Source organism: Chiloscyllium punctatum, chromosome 41 (genome assembly GCF_047496795.1).
Source record: "Chiloscyllium punctatum isolate Juve2018m chromosome 41, sChiPun1.3, whole genome shotgun sequence".
NCBI classification, from domain to species: Eukaryota; Metazoa; Chordata; class Chondrichthyes; order Orectolobiformes; family Hemiscylliidae; genus Chiloscyllium; species Chiloscyllium punctatum.
In genome coordinates this window covers 48,916,350-48,938,389 of record NC_092779.1, presented here as the reverse complement: position 1 = coordinate 48,938,389, position 22,040 = coordinate 48,916,350, and the positions used below count along the sequence as shown (strand labels likewise).

The 22,040-nt window shown below is 40.8% G+C and overlaps 1 protein-coding gene across 1 annotated transcript in view; it reads left to right on the top strand.

The window, feature by feature from the left end:
- nup153 (nucleoporin 153) overlaps positions 1-22,040 on the top strand; it is a 76,798-nt gene that overhangs the window by 46,322 nt on the left and 8,436 nt on the right. Inside the window, exons 17-19 of the mRNA XM_072560885.1 lie at positions 1,708-1,896; positions 7,008-7,799; positions 20,856-21,224. Of these exons, the coding sequence (XP_072416986.1) occupies positions 1,708-1,896; positions 7,008-7,799; positions 20,856-21,224 (1,350 nt within the window). The remainder of the gene's footprint in view (positions 1-1,707; positions 1,897-7,007; positions 7,800-20,855; positions 21,225-22,040) is intronic.

Sequence of the window (22,040 nt, the reverse complement as noted above, 5' to 3'; positions counted from 1 at the left end):
CCAGGATTACCAACAACCTTCAAAAATTATCCATGGATTGTTGAACAGTTTTTTTTTGGTATATCTGATTGAAACAAGTAATGGCATCATTATCCCTCTCTTTGCTCTGGCACTGCACTATGTTACGGTCATTTTGATCACCTCACCCATGAGTTGGACAACTCTTGACCCTTGTTTCATTTTCAAAACTTTAGTGAATACTAATTATGGTTCAGCCATTTCAAGAAGTATGCAAATTGGCACAACACTAGAATATCTGGTGAGACAGCTTTTGGTAATCAAGATTGTTAACATGTTTCCTGATTATTTAAAAAGAAACATCGAAGAATGGGACTATATGGCAAAGTAAATATTTAATTTGATGAATTTTTTTTTTACATTTGACCAACAAATATACAGGAGAAGACTGTGCCTGGATTCAATGTTGCCAAAAAAGATCGCCTAGTTTTTCATGTTGGGAATTTTGCAGGAGTTTATAAATTTTAAGGCCTTAATGGTGTACCTGTCTGAGACGCCACAGCATCCGTACAGTCTTTCTTGAACTTCATTAAGTCCTTGTTATAAGATTTGAGCATTTCCACAATGTCAGCCTCATCCACTTCTTCAAAGCTGATAGTCTCTGCAAGGTCATAATTTCATGTTGAACTCTGGGGACGATGTCATGAAATTCTGCTGGTGCACTGAGATATTTGGGCCCTGATCTCCTCCACACATTGTTTAATGTGCCTTCACTTTATGAAGCAATGAATTTGCCAATGCCCTTGATGTTGTAACCATCCCAAATTGCCTGCCTGATGGCACTAATGAATCGGAAGAAGGTACATTTGAGGTAGCAGGCCATAAATATTGCTGTTGATCTCTGATCCGTGTTGGATCAGTGAAGTCATTTGAAATATCAGCTGAAACACCTTTGTAAGTAAATAGGATTAATGTAGTTTGGTCATTGTTGGTGGGCTGAAGAGCCTGTTTCTATACTGTATGACTATATTGATTCCTTAAACTGACTACTTCAAGATCTGTGCAGTACTTTCTGCTGCAGAAAACTATGTGCATCACCATCACTGCAAAAGAACCAACACTAATCTTCAAAGTGAATTTAAATTCACGTAGAGTCACACCACCTGCAATCCTCAATGTTCCCTTGAACTGAACTTGCAAGGCCCAATGCATGCAAACTTAGAAGTACTTTAAACTGGTGATTGTGATTTTTAAAGGTGAAAGGGGACTTAAATAGCTTTAAAATGAAAGAAAACCAAGCAGGGTGACTTTAAATACTAAGTACTTATGTATGGGATATTGCTGAGATGCTAGCAATGAAACAAAGAAATGTAAGCCACAATAAAAATTGTTAATTCCTTCTTGGCATTCTTTCTGTGAATGTGAATAATGCTCACACTTAGACCAGTTGAGTCTTGTTAGACCGACTCTGCTCTGAAATAATATTAATGTAGGGAAGGGATCACTCTCCGACACACCTACAGTCTTTTCCCTAAAAGATGCTGGTTTTTATTTTGAAAAATCTGACCTTGAGGATCATTTTCAATGATGCTATATATTTGTTTTGCACTGAATTCAACAGCATTAACTGCAAACATTACAGTGTATATAAGTGCTAACTTAGAGGTCTCCTACACTTGTCCACCACAATTAACTTTTGGCATTGATGTATACAAGTTATGTTTATCATTTTATGAATTTTGCTCTTAGGTGTTGTACCTGTTGTTGCCAACGATCCTGTTTCAGCACCGACAGATGGAATTCAGGGATTTGGTGACAAATTCAAGAAGCCTGCAGGATCCTGGCGTTGTGAAACCTGTTTCATTCAGAATTCATCGAATGTAACAAAATGTATTGCTTGTACAACTGAGAAAACAGGCAGCAAGACTGACCCTAAAGGTATAAAATAATTAGTAAACTGAACCAGGGATGCTATCTGATATGTATGTGTCTGGCACATGTCTAAAAGTTTACAGGTCATGTCATTGTGGGTGCTGTTAGATAACAGTGTATTTTCTAAAGAGAATTGCATGGAACAGACAGTAGAAACTATTCAACCCACTCAACCCATTTTAGAAATTATACTGCACACAAGCGTATTCCTAACTATCTATGTAATCCTGCATTCCCTTGTCTCATTTCTACATTTGCATTCCAGGAAGAAGTGACACTTGTAGGTATAGCTGTGCCTCATTTAGTTGAGTTGATGGATGATAGAAGCTTTATTGTAGGATTTTCACCATGTTCTTGTATGTGCGGTAATGCTAATGGATATTGTGCACTCTGGTTTATTGTACTAGTTGTAAAACTGAATAAGTTTAATCAATTGTTAAATATTGTACTTAGAATAAAAATGAATGTGCATTTTAATTTCTTACGAGGCAGAGGATTAAGTTAGCATTTTGCTGATCTAGGCGTGGCTCCGGGGTGCACTGGGCCCTTCAAGGACTTGAATTTTTAAAAATTGCTTGTGGATTGCGAGTGCTGTCCACCAGGTCAATTATTATTATTATCCATTGTTGCTTTCTTTTCTAGGCCCTAATACACTAATGAGAGTTCACAATAATCTGAAACTGCCCTTTGGGCATCAGTTGTTATAATCCAATCTTTTAAAGATTTGAATCAAAGAACTAAAATTTGATGGCATACCTTCATTGCATTATTGAACTAATGCCTTTGAATTCTAAATCAACTTTCTAATTATTCTTGTGAACTAAGAATGGAGACACTAATAGAATTGAAGACAATGCTAAAAAGCTGATGTTGCTCTGCAGAGTTTTACGCTGAGAAAATATGTAGTAAAATAGATTGAAAGGAATGATAAGGTTTACAAACTCTCAATAGACTGAAATCTTGGAACATCGAACATTCTGAAAGAGAAGAGGGACCAGCAGGAGGTCATTGTACACATTGGAACCAACGACGTAGGAAGGGAAAAGGTTGAGATTCTGAAGGGAGATTGCAGAGAGTTAGGCAGAAATTTTAAAAAGAGGTCCTCGAGAGTAGTAATATCTGGATTACTCCCAGTGCTATGAGCTAGTGAGGGCTGAAATACGAGGAGAGAGCAGATGAATGCATGGCTGAGGAGTTGGTGTGTAGGAGAAGAATTCACATTGGAAGCTGTTTTGGGGTAGAAATGACATGTACAAGAAGGACGGATTGCAGCTAAATTGGAAGGGGACTAATATACTGGCAGGGAGATTTGCTAGAGCTGCTCGGGAAGATTTAAGGTAGGGTGGAGTGGATGTGGGGCCCAGGGAAATGGTGAGGAAAGAGATCGATCTGAGACGGGTACAGTTGAGAACAGAAGCGAATCAAACAGTCAGGGCAGGCAGGGACAAGGTAGGACTAATAAATTAAGCTGCATTTATTTCAATGCAAGGGGCCTAACAGGGAAGGCAGATGAACTCAGGGTATGGTGGGGAGCATGGGACTGGGATATCATAGCAATTACAGAAACATGGCTCAGGCATGGACAGGACTGGCAGCTTAATGCTCCAGGAAGGACAGAGAGCGGAGGAGTGGTGTTTTTGATCAGGGATAGCATCACAGCTGTGCTGAGGGAGGATATTCCCGGAAATATATCCAGGGAAGTTATTTGGGTGGAACGGAGAAATAAGAACGGGTTGATCACCTTATTAGGATTGTATTATAGACCCCCTAATAGTCAGAGGGAATTTGAAAAACAAATTTGTAAAGCGATCTCAGTTATCTGTAAGAATAATAGAATGGTTATGGTAGGGGATTTTAACTTTCCAAACATAAACTGGGACTGCCATAGTGTTAAGGGTTTAGATGGAGAGGAATTTGTTAAGTGAGTACAAGAAAATTTTCTGATTCAGTATGTGGATGTACCTACTGGAGAAGATGCACCTACTCTTTGGAAATAAGGCAAGGCAGGTGACTGATGTGTCAGTAGGGGAGCACTTTGGGGCCAGCAACCATAATTCTATTTGTTTTAAAATAGTGATGGAAAAGGATAGACCTGATCTAAAAGTTCTAAATTGGAGGAAGACCAATTTTGACGGTATTAGGCAAGAACTTTCAAAAGCTGACTGGGGACAGATGTTTGCAGGTAAAGGGACGGCTGGAAAATGGGAAGCCTTTAGAAATGAGATAATGAGGGTCCAGAGAGAGTGTATTCCTCGGAGGGTGAAAGGAAAGGCTGGTAGGTATAGGGAGTGCTGGATGACTAGAGAAGTTGAGGGTTTGGTTAAGAAAAGAAGGAAGCATATGTAATGTATAGACAGGATAGATCGAATGAATCCTTGGAAGAGTATTAACGCAGTAGGAGTATACTTGAGAGAAATCGGGGTGGGGGGGGGTGCAAAAAGGGGACATGAGATAGCTTTGGCAAATAGAGTTAAGGAGAATCCAGAGGGTTTTTACAAAAACATTAAGGATAGTCTGAGGCGGAGGGGTGACCTTATAGAGGTTTACAAAGTTATGAGGAGCATGGATAGTATAAATAGACAAAGTCTTTTCCCTGGGATCGGGGAGTCCAGAACTTGGGGGCATAGGTTTAGGGTGAGAGGGGAAAGATATTAAAGAGACCAAGGGGCAACGTTTTTCACACAGAGGCTGGTACATGTATGGAATGAGCTGCCAGAGGATGTGGTGGAGGCTGGTATAATTGCAACTTTGAAGAGGCATTTGGATGGGTATATGAATAGGAAGGGTTTGGAGGGGCATGGGCTGGGTGCTGGCAGGTGGGACTAGATTGGGTTGGGATATCTGGTCGGCGTGGACAGATTAAACCGAAGGGTCTGTTTCCATGCTGTACATCTCTATGACTCTATGACAAAAGGGTAACAAGGGAGACAATAGGGCCCCTCAAAGATCAGCAAGGCGGCCTTTGTGTGGAGTGATAGGAGAGACTCTAAATGAGTATTTTGCATCAGTATTTACTGTAGAGAAGGACATGGAAGATATAGAATGTAGGGAAATAGATGGTGACATCTTGAAAAATGTCCATATTGTAGAGGAGGAAGTGCTGGATGTCTTGAAATGCATAAAAGTGGATAAATCCCCAGGACCTGATCGGGTGTACCCTCGAACTCTATGGGAAGCTCAGGAAGGGATTGCGGGGCCTCTTACTGAGATATTTTTATCATCGATAGTCACAGGTGAAGTGCTAGAAGACTGGAGGTTGGCTAATGTGGTGCCACTGTTTAAGGACAAGCCAAGGAACTATAGACCACTGGTAAGGACAAGCCAAGGAACTATAGACCAGTGAGCCTGACATCGGTGGTAGGTAAGATGTTGGAGGGAATCCTGAGGGACAGGATGTACATGTATTTGGAAAGGCAAGGACTGATTAGGGATAGTCAACATGGCTTTGTGCGTGGGAAATCACGTCTCGCAAACTTGATTGAGTTTTTCGAAGAAGTAACAAAGAGGGCATAGCGGTAAATGGACTTCAGTAAGGCATTTGGCAAGGTTCCCCATGGGAGACTGGTGAGCAAGGTTAGATCTCAAGGAGTACAGGGAGAATTTGCCATTTGGATACAAAACTGGCTCAAAGGTAGAAGACAGAGGGTGGTGGTGGTGGAGAGTTGTTTTTCAGACTGAAAGCCTGTGACCAGTGGAGTGCCACAAGGATCTGTGCTGGGTCCACTACTTTTCATTATTTATATAAATGATTTGGATGTGAGCATAAGAAGTATAGTTAGTAAGTTTGCAAGTGGACAGTGAAGAAGGTTACCTCACATTACAACAGCATCTTGATCTGATGAGCCAATGGGCTGAAAAGTGGCAGATGAAGTTTAATTTAGATAAATGTGAGGTGCTGCATTTTGGGAAAGCAAATCTTAATGGTAAGGTCCTAGTGAGTGTAGTTGAGCAAAGAGACCTTGGAATGCAGGTTCATAGCTCCTTGAAAGTGGAATCGCAGGTAGATAGGATTGTGAAGAAGGCGTTTGATATGCTTTCCTTTATTGGTCAGAGTATTGAGTACAGGAGTTGGGAGGTCATGTTGCGGCTGTACAGGACATTGGTTACGCCACTGTTGGAATATTGCATGCAATTCTGGTCTCCTTCCTGTCAGAAAGATGTTGTGAAACTTGAAAGGGTTCAGAAAAGATTTACAAGGATGTTGCCAGGGTTGGAGGATTTGAGCTATCGGGAGAGGTTGAATAGGCTGGAGCGTCGGAGGCTGAGGCGTGACCTTAGAGGTTTATAAAATCATGAGGAGCATGAATAGGATAAATAGAGTAGGTCTTTTCCCTGGGGTGGGGGAATCCAGAACTAGAGGGCATAGATTTAGGGTGAGGGGGAAAAATATAAAAGAGACCTAAGAGGCAACTTTTTCACTCAGAAGGTGGTGCGTGTATGGAATGAGCTGCCAGAGGAAGGCATTTGGATGGGCATGAGTAGGAAGGGTTTGGAGGGATATGGGCTGAATGCTGGCAGGGGACTAGATTGGGTTGGGATATCTGGTTGGCATGGATGAGTTGGACCGAAGGGTCTCTTTCCGTGCTGTACATCTCTATGACTTTATGACCTTTTTTACATCAATTTTGGTGTCCCTACAGCACCTAAGCTGTAGCAGTTCAAAAAGGATGCTCGCCACTTTGAGGATAATTGGGGATGCATAATAAATACTGGCCTAGCCAGTGACACTCCTATCCTCTGAATGAATTATTAAAATTCTGAAATGTATAAATTACATACCTCAAGCTTGTGTATATTTTCAGATGATTACTGACTTTTTTCCTGCCATGGCCAGTTTATTATTGTAATAAAAAATGCTCATTTTACTGTAATGGAGGAATGCTACTATAAATCAGTTTAGATTACATTTAGCTGACTAGTATCTGCATAATATTTACTCAAAACAAAAGGGCATTGATTTATTGTATATACTTTATGATCCTTTTTTTATAATAAATATTTAGAAGTTAGTGACTTCATTTCTCTTAGTATAGAACTTGTGTATCTTCTACTGAAAGATCATTACAGTATCAGGCAGTGTGAATTTAATTTAATTATCATGTTCTTTTTTTCTTAAGGGCTCAGCTCATCTGCATTATCGACTGTTGCTTCACCATTCAGCATTGGAATCCAGCCCTCAACAGTAGACTCTTTGCAAAGTAAAGATGGCGCTGCTGGTTTTAAATTTGGGAATCAGGGTAATTTTAAATTTGGCACTTCAGATTCTGCTTCCTCAACTCATGCCTTTGGAGGACATAAATTTGATGTTACAGGGGGTTTCAAATTTGGAATTACTTCGACCCAAAAAAATTCAGAGGAAAACAAAAAGGATAATTCTAAAGCCCCTAGTGGTGGATTTAAATTTGAGGTAGCTGCCTTTGGTAACAATTCAACTTCAATTAAGTTCGGTGCGTCAGATACAAGTCAACAAGTCAAGAAAAGTGACATGGCACTTGGAGGTTTTAAATTTGGCACAGAGGAGAAGAAAGAAACCTCGGTAGTGCAGTTACAGCTGGACAAAACAGAAGAAAGAAAAGATGGTGCAACTGTGAGTGCAGTTCTGCCTGAAAAAGCAGTGGATCAGGAGTCTGTGGCAGCGAAAACTTTTGTATTTGGAAAACCAGATGAGAAACAGAACTCTTTGAGCTCTACACCAATCGCATTTGATAAAAGGAAAGATGTTGAATCGCAACCACAGTCTGAACTTAAAAAGTCAGAGCAAACCAAAGAATCAGCATCTTTGTCTGACACTTCAAAAGCAGAATCTAAGACTGGGTTTACTTTCAACTTGGTTAAACCCGTTGAGAAACCAGAGGCAACCGAAACTGCACAACAAGGATTTGTATTTGGGGCTACTGTAAATGCTTCAGGTAAGGAATGATAAAGAAGAAAAGGAAGGTTTGCATTTGTAAACATCTCCTGAAGTGCTTTATGCATTGAGGTATATTTGAAATGTATGTTAAAAATTGGGGAATGTGGAAGCTATCAGGCACGTACTGCAAGAAGTGACAATGACCAACTAATCAAAGATTGGATAAATATTGGATAGGCCAAGGAGCAGAGCTTCTTTACTCCTGGAAATGGTGCTGTGGAATCTGTAATGCCCACCTGAGCATTGGTTAAGTGTCTGTTTTGCAAGCAACACATCCCATGTTACAGCATTCCCTTAGTATTAGTGTGCTGTAGTCTCAGCATAGAATAAGTGCTCAAGACTCTGAAGTGGATCCTAAACCCACTATCTTCTGAATTGAACAGGAGTGCTACCATTGAACTAGCATGCATTTTTTTTTTATTGTGCCTTCAGTAGAGGTGCGAATCATTGTTATTACCTTCATCATGATTTCAGAAACAGAAAACAGGAACACAGGTGCGCTGTCTTTGGCTTTTGGAGCCTGCTCTGCCATTCAGTGAGATTATGGCTGATAATCCAACTCCGTATCCTGTTCCAACTTTTGTCCCATGCTGTTTGATGCTTTTAACCTCCAGAGCTTTGAGGCGGCATGGTGGCTCAGTGGTTAGCACTGCTGTCTCACAGTGCCAGCGATCCGGGTTCAATTTCAGCCTCTGGTGACTGTGCAAATGCCACACAGCCATTCTCCCTGGGTCTGTGTGGGTTTTCGCTGGGCGCTCTGGTTTCTTGCCACAGTCCAGAGATGTGCATATTAGATGGATTGGCCATGCTAAATTGCCCATAGTGTTCAGAAACATGTGGGTTAGGCTTGGGAAATGATAGGTTATTGGGATAGGGTAGAGATGCTCTTTGGAGAGTTGGTGTGGACTTCTTGGACCGAGTGGCCTGTTTCCACATTTTAGGGATTCTATGATGAAACCAGCCCTATCTTCTTGAAAACATTCAATGTTTTGGCCTTGACTGCTTTCTGAGGCAGAAAATTCCAAAGTATTGCCACTCTTCAAAGAAATTTCTGCTCATCTCAGTCCTGAATGGCATATCCCATATCCTTAACACTGTGGCCCTTGGCTCTCGACTCCCTGGTCATTGAGGACATCTATCCTGCATTTACCATGTCTAAAACTATTAGGATTTTATAGATTCCAATGAAATTTCCCCCTCGTTTTGCGGACCTCCAGTGAATATACTCCTACTGGATCCAATCTCCCTTCAGACAAGACCTGCAATCCCAGGAGCCAGTCTGGTAAACCTTCCTTGAACTCCCTCCAAACGCAACATCCTTCCTCGGGCAAGGACTGCCAATTGTTGTAGTCGGTACCCATCCGATGAAGGGGGGCATGCCGTATGCTTTTTGACCACTCTATCGATTTGCTTTGCCACTTTCAGGGTACAGTGGACCTTAACACCCAGATTTCTCTGTACATCAATTTTCCCCAGGGCTTTCCCATTTACTGTATACAGAGGAACCTCGATTTATCCAAACGAGATGGGCGGGCAGTATTTTCCTCGGATAATTGATAAATTCAGTTAACTGATTCAATGTCTTTCCTCTGGGGCTTGAAGTTTTCTGGACAGTCTGCTCCCTGTAAAATCAGGGGATAAGGCAGCATCATCACCCCAACCCGGTCTAACACCGCACACGCCCCTAACCCTGTCCAACACCAACCTCATCTGCCCCAATCCCGTCCAGCACTGCCCACCACCGCCCCCCACCCTGCCCCCTTAACCCCCAATCTTGGCAGCTGGACTGGGCACCGACAGTAAGACTACCACTGCCTTTAGGTAAGTCTCCACATAGTGCGCACACGCACACGCACACACACCCCACACGCAACTTTTTGACAAGTTCCACCTCAGCCCTGTACAGGACAATGTTAGAGAGAATATCTGACGAAGGGAGGGTTTAGGGTTCCCTCCTGTGTAGAACTCCAGTGAATGTGTGTGGAGAGAGAGAGAGAGAGAGAGAGGGGGTGGGAGATCAGTCATTTGGAGACGGTGCCCAGGCTCCCATCAGTGTCCAGATTTGTTCTCGGCAGCATTTCAGTGAGCCAAGATAGTTTTTAATCTTTGTAAACAAAAGACACGATCAGGGCTGAAACAGCTGTTTGATGTAATGTTTCTATCGGGACATCGAGATCTCCTTCGGATAATCCGATATGTGGATAACCTACTTGCAATTTAGCATGGCCAATTCACCTAACCTGCACATCCTTGGATTGTGGGAAGAAACCTCCCGTCCCACCACAGATATGGAAAGAATGTGCAAACTCGGTGGAGCATTGGAGGCGGAGGGGTGACCTTAGAGAGGATTACAAAATCATGAGGGGCATGGAGAGGGTAAATAGACAAGATCTTTTCCTTGGATGGGGGAGTCCAGAACTAGAGGTCATGCGTTTAAGGTGAGGGGGGAAAGGTTTAAAAGGGGCAACATTTTCATGTAAAGGGTGGTGCGTGTATGGAATGAACTGCCAGAGGAAGTGTAGATGCTGGTACAGTTACAGCATTTAAAAGGCACGTGGATGGGTATATGAGTAGAATGGGTTTAGAGTTTAAGGCTGGGTGCTGACAAATGGGACTACATTAGCTTGGGATATCTGGTTGGCATGAACGAATTGGACTGAAGGGTCTGTTTCCATGCTGTACATCTCCTATAACTCCATAAGGAGACCAAAACTGTGCACAAAATTCCAGGTGTTGTCTCACCAAGGCTGCATTCAATTGCCATAAGACTCCACTTGTAGTCACATCCTCTTGCTGTGAAGTTCAACACAACATTTACTATCTTCACTGTCTGCATCTTTTCTTTAATTACTCCTGGGATGTGGTCATTGTTGGCTAGCCAGCATTTATTGCCCAACCCCAGTTGTAGTGGTGAGCTGCTTTCTTGAACCCTTGCAGTCCATATCCCGTAGGTCAACCCACAGTGCCCTTTTGGGAAGGATTCCAGGATTTTGACCCAGTGACAGGGAAAGAATGTACTAAATTCCAAGTCCGGATGATGATTGGCATGGAGTGAAATTTGCAGGCAGTGATATTCCGATATGTCTGCTGCTCTTGGCTTTCTAAATGGAAATGGTCATGGATTTGAATTTCTGCAATGCACCTTGTAGATAGTTGGTATTGTTGCTACTGAATGTCGATGGTAGAGGGAGTGGATGCTTGTGGGTGTGGTGCCAATGAAGTTGGCTGCTTTGTCCTGGATATGGTGTAAAGCAGCTTGAGTTTTATTGGAGATGCACCCATCCAGGCAAGTAGGAAGTATTCCATCACACTCCTAACCTGTGCCTTGTAGGTAATGGGCAGACTTTAGGAGTAGATGAGTTACTTACTGCAGTATTCTTAGCCTCTGACATACTCTTGTAGCCACTGTTTGTGGCAAGTCCATGATTAATGTCCTACCTTTTTTTACATTCCTTTATTATTATTTCCTAACTTATTCTGTATCCAGCAAGCTACCCCAACACGCTTTTCTTCCTGTCTGTCCTTTTTAAAGGTCGCACATCTCTACTTAGTTCCCAGCTTTGATTGTTTTGTTACCATGTTTCCGTAATGGTTGTAAGATCGTACTAAGTAACCTCTGTTTGTGTCTTTTAATTGATTAATTTTGCAGATACTACGTGCATTTAAGTGAGGAGTAATTAATTTTGCCTTTTTACAATTTTCAGCCTCTTTAATCCTATTTGATGCTGTTTTTCTATGTTTGAACATACTGTCCCTTCCTGTCCCATTCTGGGTATTATTTATCCATATTGCTGCCCTGCAATTCTGCCAGATGTTTTGATTTGTAAGGCTATATGACCTCTCCATGAAATTAATTCAAAGCCCTCTTTTCACCAGACAGTTCAATGAAGCCATCTGACCTCACTTGTGAATGTCAGGGTGCAGGTGCAAAAGGCAAAATAGACAAGGCAGAGCACAATGGAATGTTGCAAGTCTGTATTCCATGCATGAGGGTTAGGCAATAAATATCAGAACTGCTCACATTCTCTTAGGAGACCCTTTCTGCCTGAGGGTTCACCAGATAATTTTGAAACATTGAAGTCTTGGCCATCAATCATCAAAGAAGCTGCAGATAACTATCTTTGGCAAAGGAAGAAATAGAACACAGATTGGTTTGAAATCCACCTTCTAAGAATGCCTTATTGAAACAAAGAGCACAGCTCACCTAACTTGCAAGTTGTCTCCTAATTTTAAAACGTGTAAATAATCTTTAGGTTGCTCAGGCAGTTGTGCAGAAGCCAGCAAAATACCATGCCAGCAACTTTTGGATCTATGCAAAAAAAAAAGACAAACTGCCAGAGACACTGGTAACCTTCATGCCATGCATGTTGCTATCAAAAGAACTCTCGGCTCCACTATTGTCATAGATGTTGCTTTGAAATCCACAGGTGGGACAGAACAAGATCAAGCAAGTGACCTACTGGATAGATCTGAATAATACTTGTGAGATGGATATCATCATGTCCGAGTTTATTGACCTTGTACAGCTAAATGTTCTGCATGAACCTGTTAAGAATCTTCATTTCTTGACTTCAAAGGCTACTGCCTCTCTGAGCAGCAAGGAAAACACCTGGAAATGATGAATTAGCTAGTTTCATATTGCAGTAAAGATATGGTTTATGCTAAAATTTGTTTTACATCCACTGGCAGGAAACATGAATTTTAACTTTTGAAGAAGACTTTTAAAAACACAAGAAATGAATATGGTTAAGGTGACCAGCTAATTGGTCTTTCTGTAAATTCTGCATTCCTATCCTCATTGGAATGAAGACATCAAGTTTGCAACATTCACCAAGGTTGTTGATTTCCTGGGGAGTATGAATGCTCTGACATCTGCCTTGTTCATAAAGACATCTTTTTGAAAATGCTTCTTTCATGGAGTATGGTTATCACTGACTGTGTGTCGGCATTTATTGTCAACCCTAATTACCTTTAGGACTCAGTTAGTAATGGTGTTATTGAGCCACTTGTGTTGATTCGCTTTGGAGTGCTACACCCAGGATAATTTGCTGCCATCCACAATTTCTAAGTAGTGTTCAACATGGTGTATTGATTCTTTAGCTTTAGTGATCTGGACGTGGTATTCATCAGTAGGTTTTGTTGCCCATATTTGGCCTGATGTCAAGGCATTTGAAGGAGTTTTGGAGACAATGTTGAGTACTCCCAACAACTCTTTACAGGTTGCATATCCTAGTGCTGCCACTTGCACGTCTGTCCTGCCAGTGCAAGATAACTAATGCACATGTTGATGGTGGCTAGGATATTGTAAGGTCCATGAGTATGACTTTGTCAGGCTACTGTGGGGTCATCCAATTTTGGTAGAAGCCCCCAGATCCTAGTAACAGGGATGGGTGTGTTCGGTGAAAGGAAGATGCTGGGTGGTCAGTCTAATATATCTATCCTTGCCTGAACTTTTAAAATCATTGGTAATAGAAACAGGAGTAGACCATATTGCCCATTCAATACAATCATGATTGATTTTCTATCTACACTTGTTTTCAAATGCTCTCTATATCTTTTTATTCACTGAGATGCCACAAATCTATCTTAGCCTTAATTGTATTCAACAATGGAGCATCCACAACTCTGAAGAAAGAGAATTCCGAAGAATCAAACTCTATGAATGGAAGATTTCTCCTTGTCTCAGTCCTAAGTGATCAACTTCTTGCCATTTGATGATAACCCTGCCTTAGTTTTCTTCATTTCTCTCTCAGATTTTATCTTGTTGTTGCTTTGGCCTACTTAAGCTATTCTAACTTGCATATTCCAAAATTAGACATAATGATACAGCGAGCTTGTAGTAAATTATTTATAGTCAAAGCCATAAATGTTTGTTTTTCACGGGAAAGTGGGACTGCACAATGTTATCCTCTAACAACATTGGCCTGTTAAGAAAATAGAATTTAACTTTGAGTTAGAGGTACCATAAATCTGATTGAGGGTACGAAAAATTGTAAATGTCCTCACAGCTCTGCATAACTGTTCTACTTTAGAGAGAGAACTCTGGAATACATTTGAGTTCTTAAGCCAACTACTGGTACCAATGTAATAGTCCAGTTAAGTACTGATTCTCAATTTTTTGTGAGGATAAAGAAGTCAGTGATCCACTTTGTCAAGTATCAAGTGAATCTTCTGAAGTCTCACTGACATCGTTCATCTCACCACCTTTAAACTGCCATATGTTCTCAAATGAAATGACTACAGAACAACATTATCCTAAAAAGACAGGTGGGGGGGGGGGGGGGGGGGAGTATTTTGTTTGAATAACTGATAATGTTTTTTGGGAACTTGAGATCTTGGTCATGTTATCCAGAATTCAGATAATTGATCAGAAACCATGATCTGTATATAGTTTAATGTCTAAGCTTGCACTTTGTTGTGTGCTCAAGATAATTTACAACCTGCTTCCCTGCAACTGAATCCATGATTCACTGAGTTGCTACCTATGGAAGAGAAAAGTAGCTGAACAAATATTAACTTCATTGTAGTCGAAGGATACTTTTGTTAACTAGCTATTATAGTAACAAATGTAATACTTCAGGTTGGAAGCTTTATTCCACAAATTTTGTATAAGCATTTTGAATGTGAAAAATATCACCAGATTTTAATGACTGCTTTTGATTTCACTCATGGCTATCTTTGGGGTATTTTGCATTTTTCTTTTTAAGTATGGCTAAACTAAACAAACTGGCAAAATGTCGAGGAGCAAATTATTGCAGATGCTGGAATCTACTACAAACGACAAAATGCTGGAAATCATAGTGGGTCAAGCATGATCCATGGAGAGAGAACAAGCCAGCTTTTTGAATCTAGATGATTTTATCAGAGCTGATGAAGTGTTGAAGGAGCAACATTTATGCAGTTGAGGGGATTTGGAGTGCTTTGTGAGAAAGTGTTGATAAAGCCGATTAAGTGATCGGAATGTGAGAATGGCAGAACGATGGTGTGTCCAACTGCCAAACTGTAAAGAATAGACAGTTCTACTGGAGTGGGGAGTGGGGAGAGGGGTGGCAGAACATAGTAACGGAGAATGTAACCAGTATTGAACACAAAATTAAGTCTAGAAGATTGTAAAGTGCCTAGTCTGAAGATATGTTGTTCCTTCAGTTGTGCTGTGATTTGCTGGAATTTTGCATCATGCTGAGGACAGACCAGTGGGCATGTGAGCAGGCAGCTGTGTTAAATGACTGGCTATGGGAAGGTTGAGGGGGATCACACTGGAGGTGATTTACAAAGTGGTCATGCAGTCTATGTTTGGTTTCTCCACAACATAGATTAGGCCACATTGAGTGCAGTGAATACAATAGATCAGATGGGAGGAGGTACACGTGAAAAGCTGTTTCACCTAGAAAGACTGTTAGGCCCTTGGATCGTGAGCAGGGAGAAGGTGAAGAGGCAGGTGTTGCATCTTCTGCGGTTATATGGGGGGGCACGGGTATTGGTGATTGAGGAATGGACTAGGATATCCTGGAGGGAACGGTCTGGTTTGATTCCTAATTACCTCTGCTAATGGAGGTGGGCAGAGATAATAATTTTGAGCCTGCTTGTTTGGCTATAAACAATCATTCAAAATGAATGGTTGCATCTTATCAACATTTTAAGATGAATGCAGAACCAATTAGTTTCTTTTGCCAACGATACATCTCTCGGTCAGATCCTGAAAGTTTTATTGAAGTATGTGCTAACCTTGGGCAAGAGGGTGAATTAAATTCATTTAGAATATTATGGATTGTCTTAGCTACTGTGATGAAAAGGGTGGAAAGATGTCAAATTGTGCACAGAATTTCTAGTTGGATATAACTTGGCTATAAAGCCTTAGTGGGATGGAAACACTTAATGACATTTTGTAGTTAGAGCATCAACCAAACAGGGCAAAGTGTAGAGGGGTAGCTCTGTAATTGCGTATTCTTCAGTTAGTACAGCATTGCTGAGGATTGCACTTTATGAATGTTTATACTGAGTTGTAGAGTCATAGAGAAGTACAGCACAGAAACAGACCCTTCCATCCAACTCATCTATGCTGACTAGATATTCTAACCTAATTTAGTGCCATTTGCCAGCACTTAGTCTGTGTCCCTCTAAACCCTTCCTATTCATATATCCATCTAGATGCCTTTTAAATGTTGCAATTGTACCAGCTTCCATGACTTCCTCTGGTAGCTCATTCCATACATGTTGCTCCTTAGGTCCCTTTTATATCTTTCCTCTTTCACCCTAAATCTATGCCCTCTAGTTATGGACTCCCCCACCCCAGGGAAAAGACTTTATCTATTTATCTTATCCATGTCCCTCATGACTTTATTAACCTCTATAAGGTCACCCCTCAGTCTCTGACGTGCCTGGGAAAACACTCCCAGCCTGTTCAGCCTCTCCCTATAGCTCAACTCGTCCAACCCTGGCAACATCCTTGTAAATCTTTTCTGAACCCTTTCAAGTTTCACAACATCCTTCCAATAGAAAGGAGACCAGAATTGCATGTAATATTCCAACAGTGGCCTAACCAATGTTCTGTATAGCCAGAACATGACCTCCCAACTCCTATAATCGATGCTCTGACCAATAAAGGAAAGCATACGAAATGCAGCCTTCACTATCCTAACTACCTGCACCTCTACGTTCATGAAACTATGAACCTGCTCTCTAAGGTTTCTAGGACCTTACCTTTTAAGTATATAAGTCTCTTGTTCTGATTTGCTTTTCCAAAATGCAGCACCTCGCATTTATCTAAATTAAATTCCATCTGCCACTTCTCAGTCCATTGGCCCATCTGATCAAGACCCTGTTGTAATCTGAGGTAACCTTCTTAACTGTCCTCTACACCACCAATTTTGGTGTCATCGGCAAACTTACTAACTATACCTATGTTTACATCCACATCATTTATATAAATGATGAAAAGTATGGACGCAGCATCGATCCTTGTGGCACTCCACTGGTCACAGCCCTCCAGTCTGAAAGCAACCCTCCACCACACCCTCTGTCTTCTATCTTTAAGCCAGTTCTGTATCTAAATAGCTCGTTCTCCCTGTATTCATGAGATCTAGCCTTGCTAACCAGTATACCATGGGGAACCACGTCAAACGCTTTACTCAAGTCCATATAGATTCCATCCGCTGCTCTGCCCTCATTAATCCTCTTTGTTACTTCTTCAAAAAACTCTATTAAGTTCGTAAGACATGATTTCCCCCACACAAAGCCATGCTGACTATTCCCAATCAGTCCATGCCTTTCTGAATATATGTAAATCCTATCTATCAGCATTCCTTCCAACAACTTGCCCACCACTAATGTCAGGCTCGCTGGTCTATTGTTCCTTGGCTTGTCCTTACTACCTTTCTTAAATAGTGGCATCACATTAGCCAACCTCCAGTCTTCTGGCACCTCCCCTATGACTATCAACGATGCAAATATCTCCGCAAGGGGCCCATCAATCACTTTCCTAGCTTCCCACAGAGTTCTTGAGTACACCTGATCAGGTCCTGCACTTTTATGCATTTCAAAACATCTAGCACTCTGTAATATGGACATTTTTCAAGATGTCACCATCTATTTCCCTACATTCTATATCTTCCATGTCCTTCTCCACAGTAAACACTGATGCAGAATACTCATTTAGTATCTTCCTCCATCTTCTGTGGCTCCACACATAGGCTGCCTTGCTGATCTTTGAGGGGCCTATTTGCTCCCTAGTTACCCTTTTGTCCTCGGTGTATTTGTAAAAACCCTTTGGATTCTCCTTAACCCTATTCGCCAAAGCTATCTCAAATCCCCTTTTTGCCCTCCTGATTTCCCTCTTAAGTATACTTCTACTGCCTTTACACTCTTCTAAAGATTAACTTGGTCTTTCCTGTCTCTATCTGACATATGCTTCCTTCTTTTTCTTAACCAAAGCCTCAATTTCTCTAATCATCCAAAATTCCCTACATCTACCAGCCTTTCCTTTCCCCCTAATAGGAATATATTGTCTCTGGACTCCTGTTAGCTCAATTTTGAACAATTCCCATTTTCCAGCCATCCTTTTACCTGCGAACATCTGTCCCCATCGGCTTTTGAAAGTTCTTGCCTAATACCATCAAAATTAGCCTTCCTCCAATTTAGAACTTCAACTTCTAGATCCGGTCTATCATTTTCCATCATTATTTTAAAATTAATAGTATTATGGTCATTGGCCCCAAAGTGCTCCCTGATTGATACCTCAGTCACCTGCCCTGCCTTATTTCCCAATAGTGGGTCAAGGTTTGCAACGTCTCTAGGTGCATCCACATACTGAATCAGAAAATTTTCTTGTACACACTTGACAAATTCCTCTCCATCTAAACCCTTAACACTATGGCAGTCCCAGTTTATGTTTGGAAAGTTAAATTCCCCTACCATAACCACCCTATTATTCTTATAGATAAATGAAGTCTCCTTACAAATTTGTTTCTCCATTTCCTGCTATTAGAGAATCTATAATATAATCCCAATAAGGTGACTATTCCTTTCTTATTTCTCGGTTCCACCCAGATAACTTTTCTGGATGTATTCCCAGGAATATCCTCCCTCAGTACAGCAGTAATGCTATCCCTTATCAAAAATGTCACTCCCCTCCTCTCTGATCCCCCTTTTTATCCTTTCTGTAGTATTTATATCCTGGAACATTTATATCCTGTCAGTCCTGTCCATCCCTGAGTCATGTTTCTGTAATCAGATTCTCAGAATAATTAGCCATGGCACCCTGCCATTGACAACTGTCCATTATAGAATATTTACAAGTGAAACTTCCCTCTGGGTATTTTTCATATACTTTCCAAACACAATTAAGTATTTACTAGCCTGATCTAATCACGTGATTAGTATCACATCAGCCTTTAATTTTTAAAATAAATATATGACTAATGTATAGTTTGTTTTGTAATTGATATTCAAGAAAGAGTGTCTAATCCATAGTGTTGTGCACCCTTAAACTGGGCTGGGGCCTGTATGTTGGTCATTTGTGGTTTGGAACGATATGTTAAGCAGTTTTAAGTTTGTTAGGTAATGGCTAATATTCAGAGAATATTTGCTTAGTTTTCCAAAAGCATAAATTCCTTTAAGGCAAGAATACCAACAGGATAATCGGAGGAGTGAAAGATGGCACTAAATCAAAAGAAGAGTTTTGTAAAATTGGCTAAGTAAGTTATAAGACTGAGGATTGATTGAATTTTAGAATTCAGCAAAGGAGCGCATAGAAATTGATAGAATAGAATAGGAATGAAAAATGGAAAGGAACATACGCATTTAAAATTGTTATATAGGCATGTAAAAAGAAAGATTAGCGGTGACAAATGTGTCCGTACCTGGTGGGATAGAATTTATAGCAGGAAGTTGAGAAATGGTGAAGAAGCTAAATAAGTACTGTATTTGCCTTTACAAAGGAATACACAAGTCCTCTTGAAATAATTAAGGCCCAAGCGTCTAGAGGAACTGGTAAAGTAGTACTGCATAGGCTAATGGGATAAAAAAGTTGATTAATCCCTGGGACCTGATCACCACCACCTGAATGTTGAAAAGAAATTACAATAGAAATGATGGATGCACCAATGATCATTCAAAATTGAGTTAATTCTGCAATAGTGCTTGCAGATTGGAAACATACAATCATAACCACACTGTTTAATAAAGGATGTAAGAAAACTGGGAACTTCAGACCTGTTAGTTTGATGCTAATAGTAGGGTACATAATGTTAACTAACATAAAGGCTGAGATTACTGGATGTTTAGAAAATAGCTGTCTGGGCACTCAACGTAAATTTAATGAAGGGGAAATGAATAACAAACCTGAGGGTTTTTAGGGCATTACTGGTTGAGTTGATTGGATGGAGTCAGTGAATGTGGTATATCTAGATTTTGAGAAGGCTTTTTGATAATATCCCATGTGAGGATATTGATCAAAATTAAAGCACATGGGATTGGGTTGATATACTTGCTTGAACTGAGGATTGGTTAATGGGCACTAAGTAGAGATCACGAATAAATGGGTCTTTCTCAGGTTGGCAGGCTGTGACTGGTGCGTACCATAAGGATTAATATATGGGTTCCAACTGTTCACAATTTGTCAGTGAAAGAGATGTGGGTGCCATTTGTCATAATTCCAAGTTTGCAGATTGCACAAACATTGGTGGGAATGTGGTTTGTAAGGAAAATGCAAAGAGGCTTCAAGGTAATATTTGCAGGCTGAGTTAGGAAAGACTTTGGCTGATGGAGTATAATATGAATAGGAGAAATGTTATCTTTTTCTTAGGTTAAGCAAAGGTGAAAAGTATTTCTTAAATGGTGACAGATTAGAAAATGGTGTCCTTTTTCAGAAGTCACTGAAAATAGCATGCAGTTAGAGCAAGCAATTCAGAATACAAACTGTATGTTAGCTTTTATTTCAAGAGGAATTTGAGTATAGAGATGAAGTTCTGCATTGGTGAGTGTGCACATGGAGTACTGTGTGCAGTTCTGATACCCTTGTTTCAAGAAGGATATATTTACCATAAGGGGAGTGCAGTGGAGGTTCACTAGTCCATTTCCTGAGATGGTGAGATTGTCTGTTGAAGAGTCTGGGTCTGCATTCTCTGACCTTTAGAAAGTTTAGAACAGAGTGGTGGATACTTCATTTGACAGTCTTGGAGAAAAAGGGGCAGCTATTAGGACTGAAATGAGGGATTTCCTCACGGTGGTGAATGGTGATGCAGGCTGGTTGGACTGAATGACTGACCATTTATCCTGCATTTTAGTTGCATTTGCAGCTGCAGAGCCTGCGAAGATACTTTAGTCTAAGGTGACCATGTATTTCTGTTTAAACAATCAGTATACTTGGATGCATGTATAATAACAAAGCATTCTTTTGTGTGTGGATTTTTTTTGTTCACTGTGTGTATTTGTTCTATTAACCTCTAACTGCATGATGTATACTGTTTGAATAGTATAAGCAGCTTAGTGACAATTGTGGAGAAATATTCAGAAAGTTTGAATTGATCTTAATTTTACCACTTTCTCTGTGTTCTAGAACAAGGAATTACAAAACCAGCTTTCAGCTTATTTGGCAACAGTTCTTCCATGTCTGCTGCAGCAAATGCTGGGGGTTCCACAACCACCTCCATATTTGGTAATTCTGCATCTGCGACAAACCCACCATTTTTATTTGGACAAGCGAGCACCACTGTGGGAAGTGCAAATCTTGGAAATTGTTCTGAATCAACTGTTGCTGCAACCAAGCAATTTTTATTTGGCTCACAGGATATTAAACCAGCTGTCAGTAATTCAAGTTCAGGGGCTTCTGCTGTCGCATTTCCATTTAGCTCGACACCCAGTAGTAACACTGCTACAACATCTGTGTTTAAGTTTGGTGCTTCAACCACAACATCTAGTTCAACAGGTAAGTCTTACCATATCCCCTCAGTTTTGAGATGTGTACAAATGCAATGTGGTCAGCGTGGTGTTTTTTTTTTGTATTTTAAATGGAAGTCCTTGAATATTAGATCTATCTGTCACTCCTCGGCGCATTTGCCCATCTGGTCAAGATCCTGTTGTACTCTGAGGTAACCTTTGCTGTCCACTACAGGACTAATTTTGGTGTCTTCTGCAAACTTACCAACGATACCTCCATGTTCATATCCAAATCATTTGTATAAATGACGAAAAGCAGTGAACCCAACACCAATCCTTCTGGCACTATACGGGTCACAAGCCTCCAGTCTGAAAAACAACCCTCTGTCTTCTATCTTTTTAAGCCAGTTCTGTATCCAAATGGCTAGGTCTCTCTGTAATCCATGTGTTTGAACTTTGCTAACCAGTCTACTGTGAGGACCCTTATTGAACGCCTTACTGAGGTCCATACAGATCATTTCCATCACTCTGTCATCATCAATCCACTTCAAAACTTCAAAAAACTCAAATCAAGTTAGTTAGACGTGATTTCCCATGCACAAAGCCATGTTGACTTTCCCTAATCAGTCACAGTCTTAGAGATGTACAGCATGGATACAGATCCTTCAGTCTAACTTGTCCGTGCTGATCAGATATCCCAACCTAATCTAGTCCCATTTGCCAGCACATGGCTGATATCCCTCTGAACCCTTTCTATTCCTATACCCATTCAGATGCCTTCTAAATGTTGTAATTGTACCAACTTCCACCACTTCCTCTGGAAGCTCATTCCATACACACACCACACTCTGCATGAAAAAGTTGC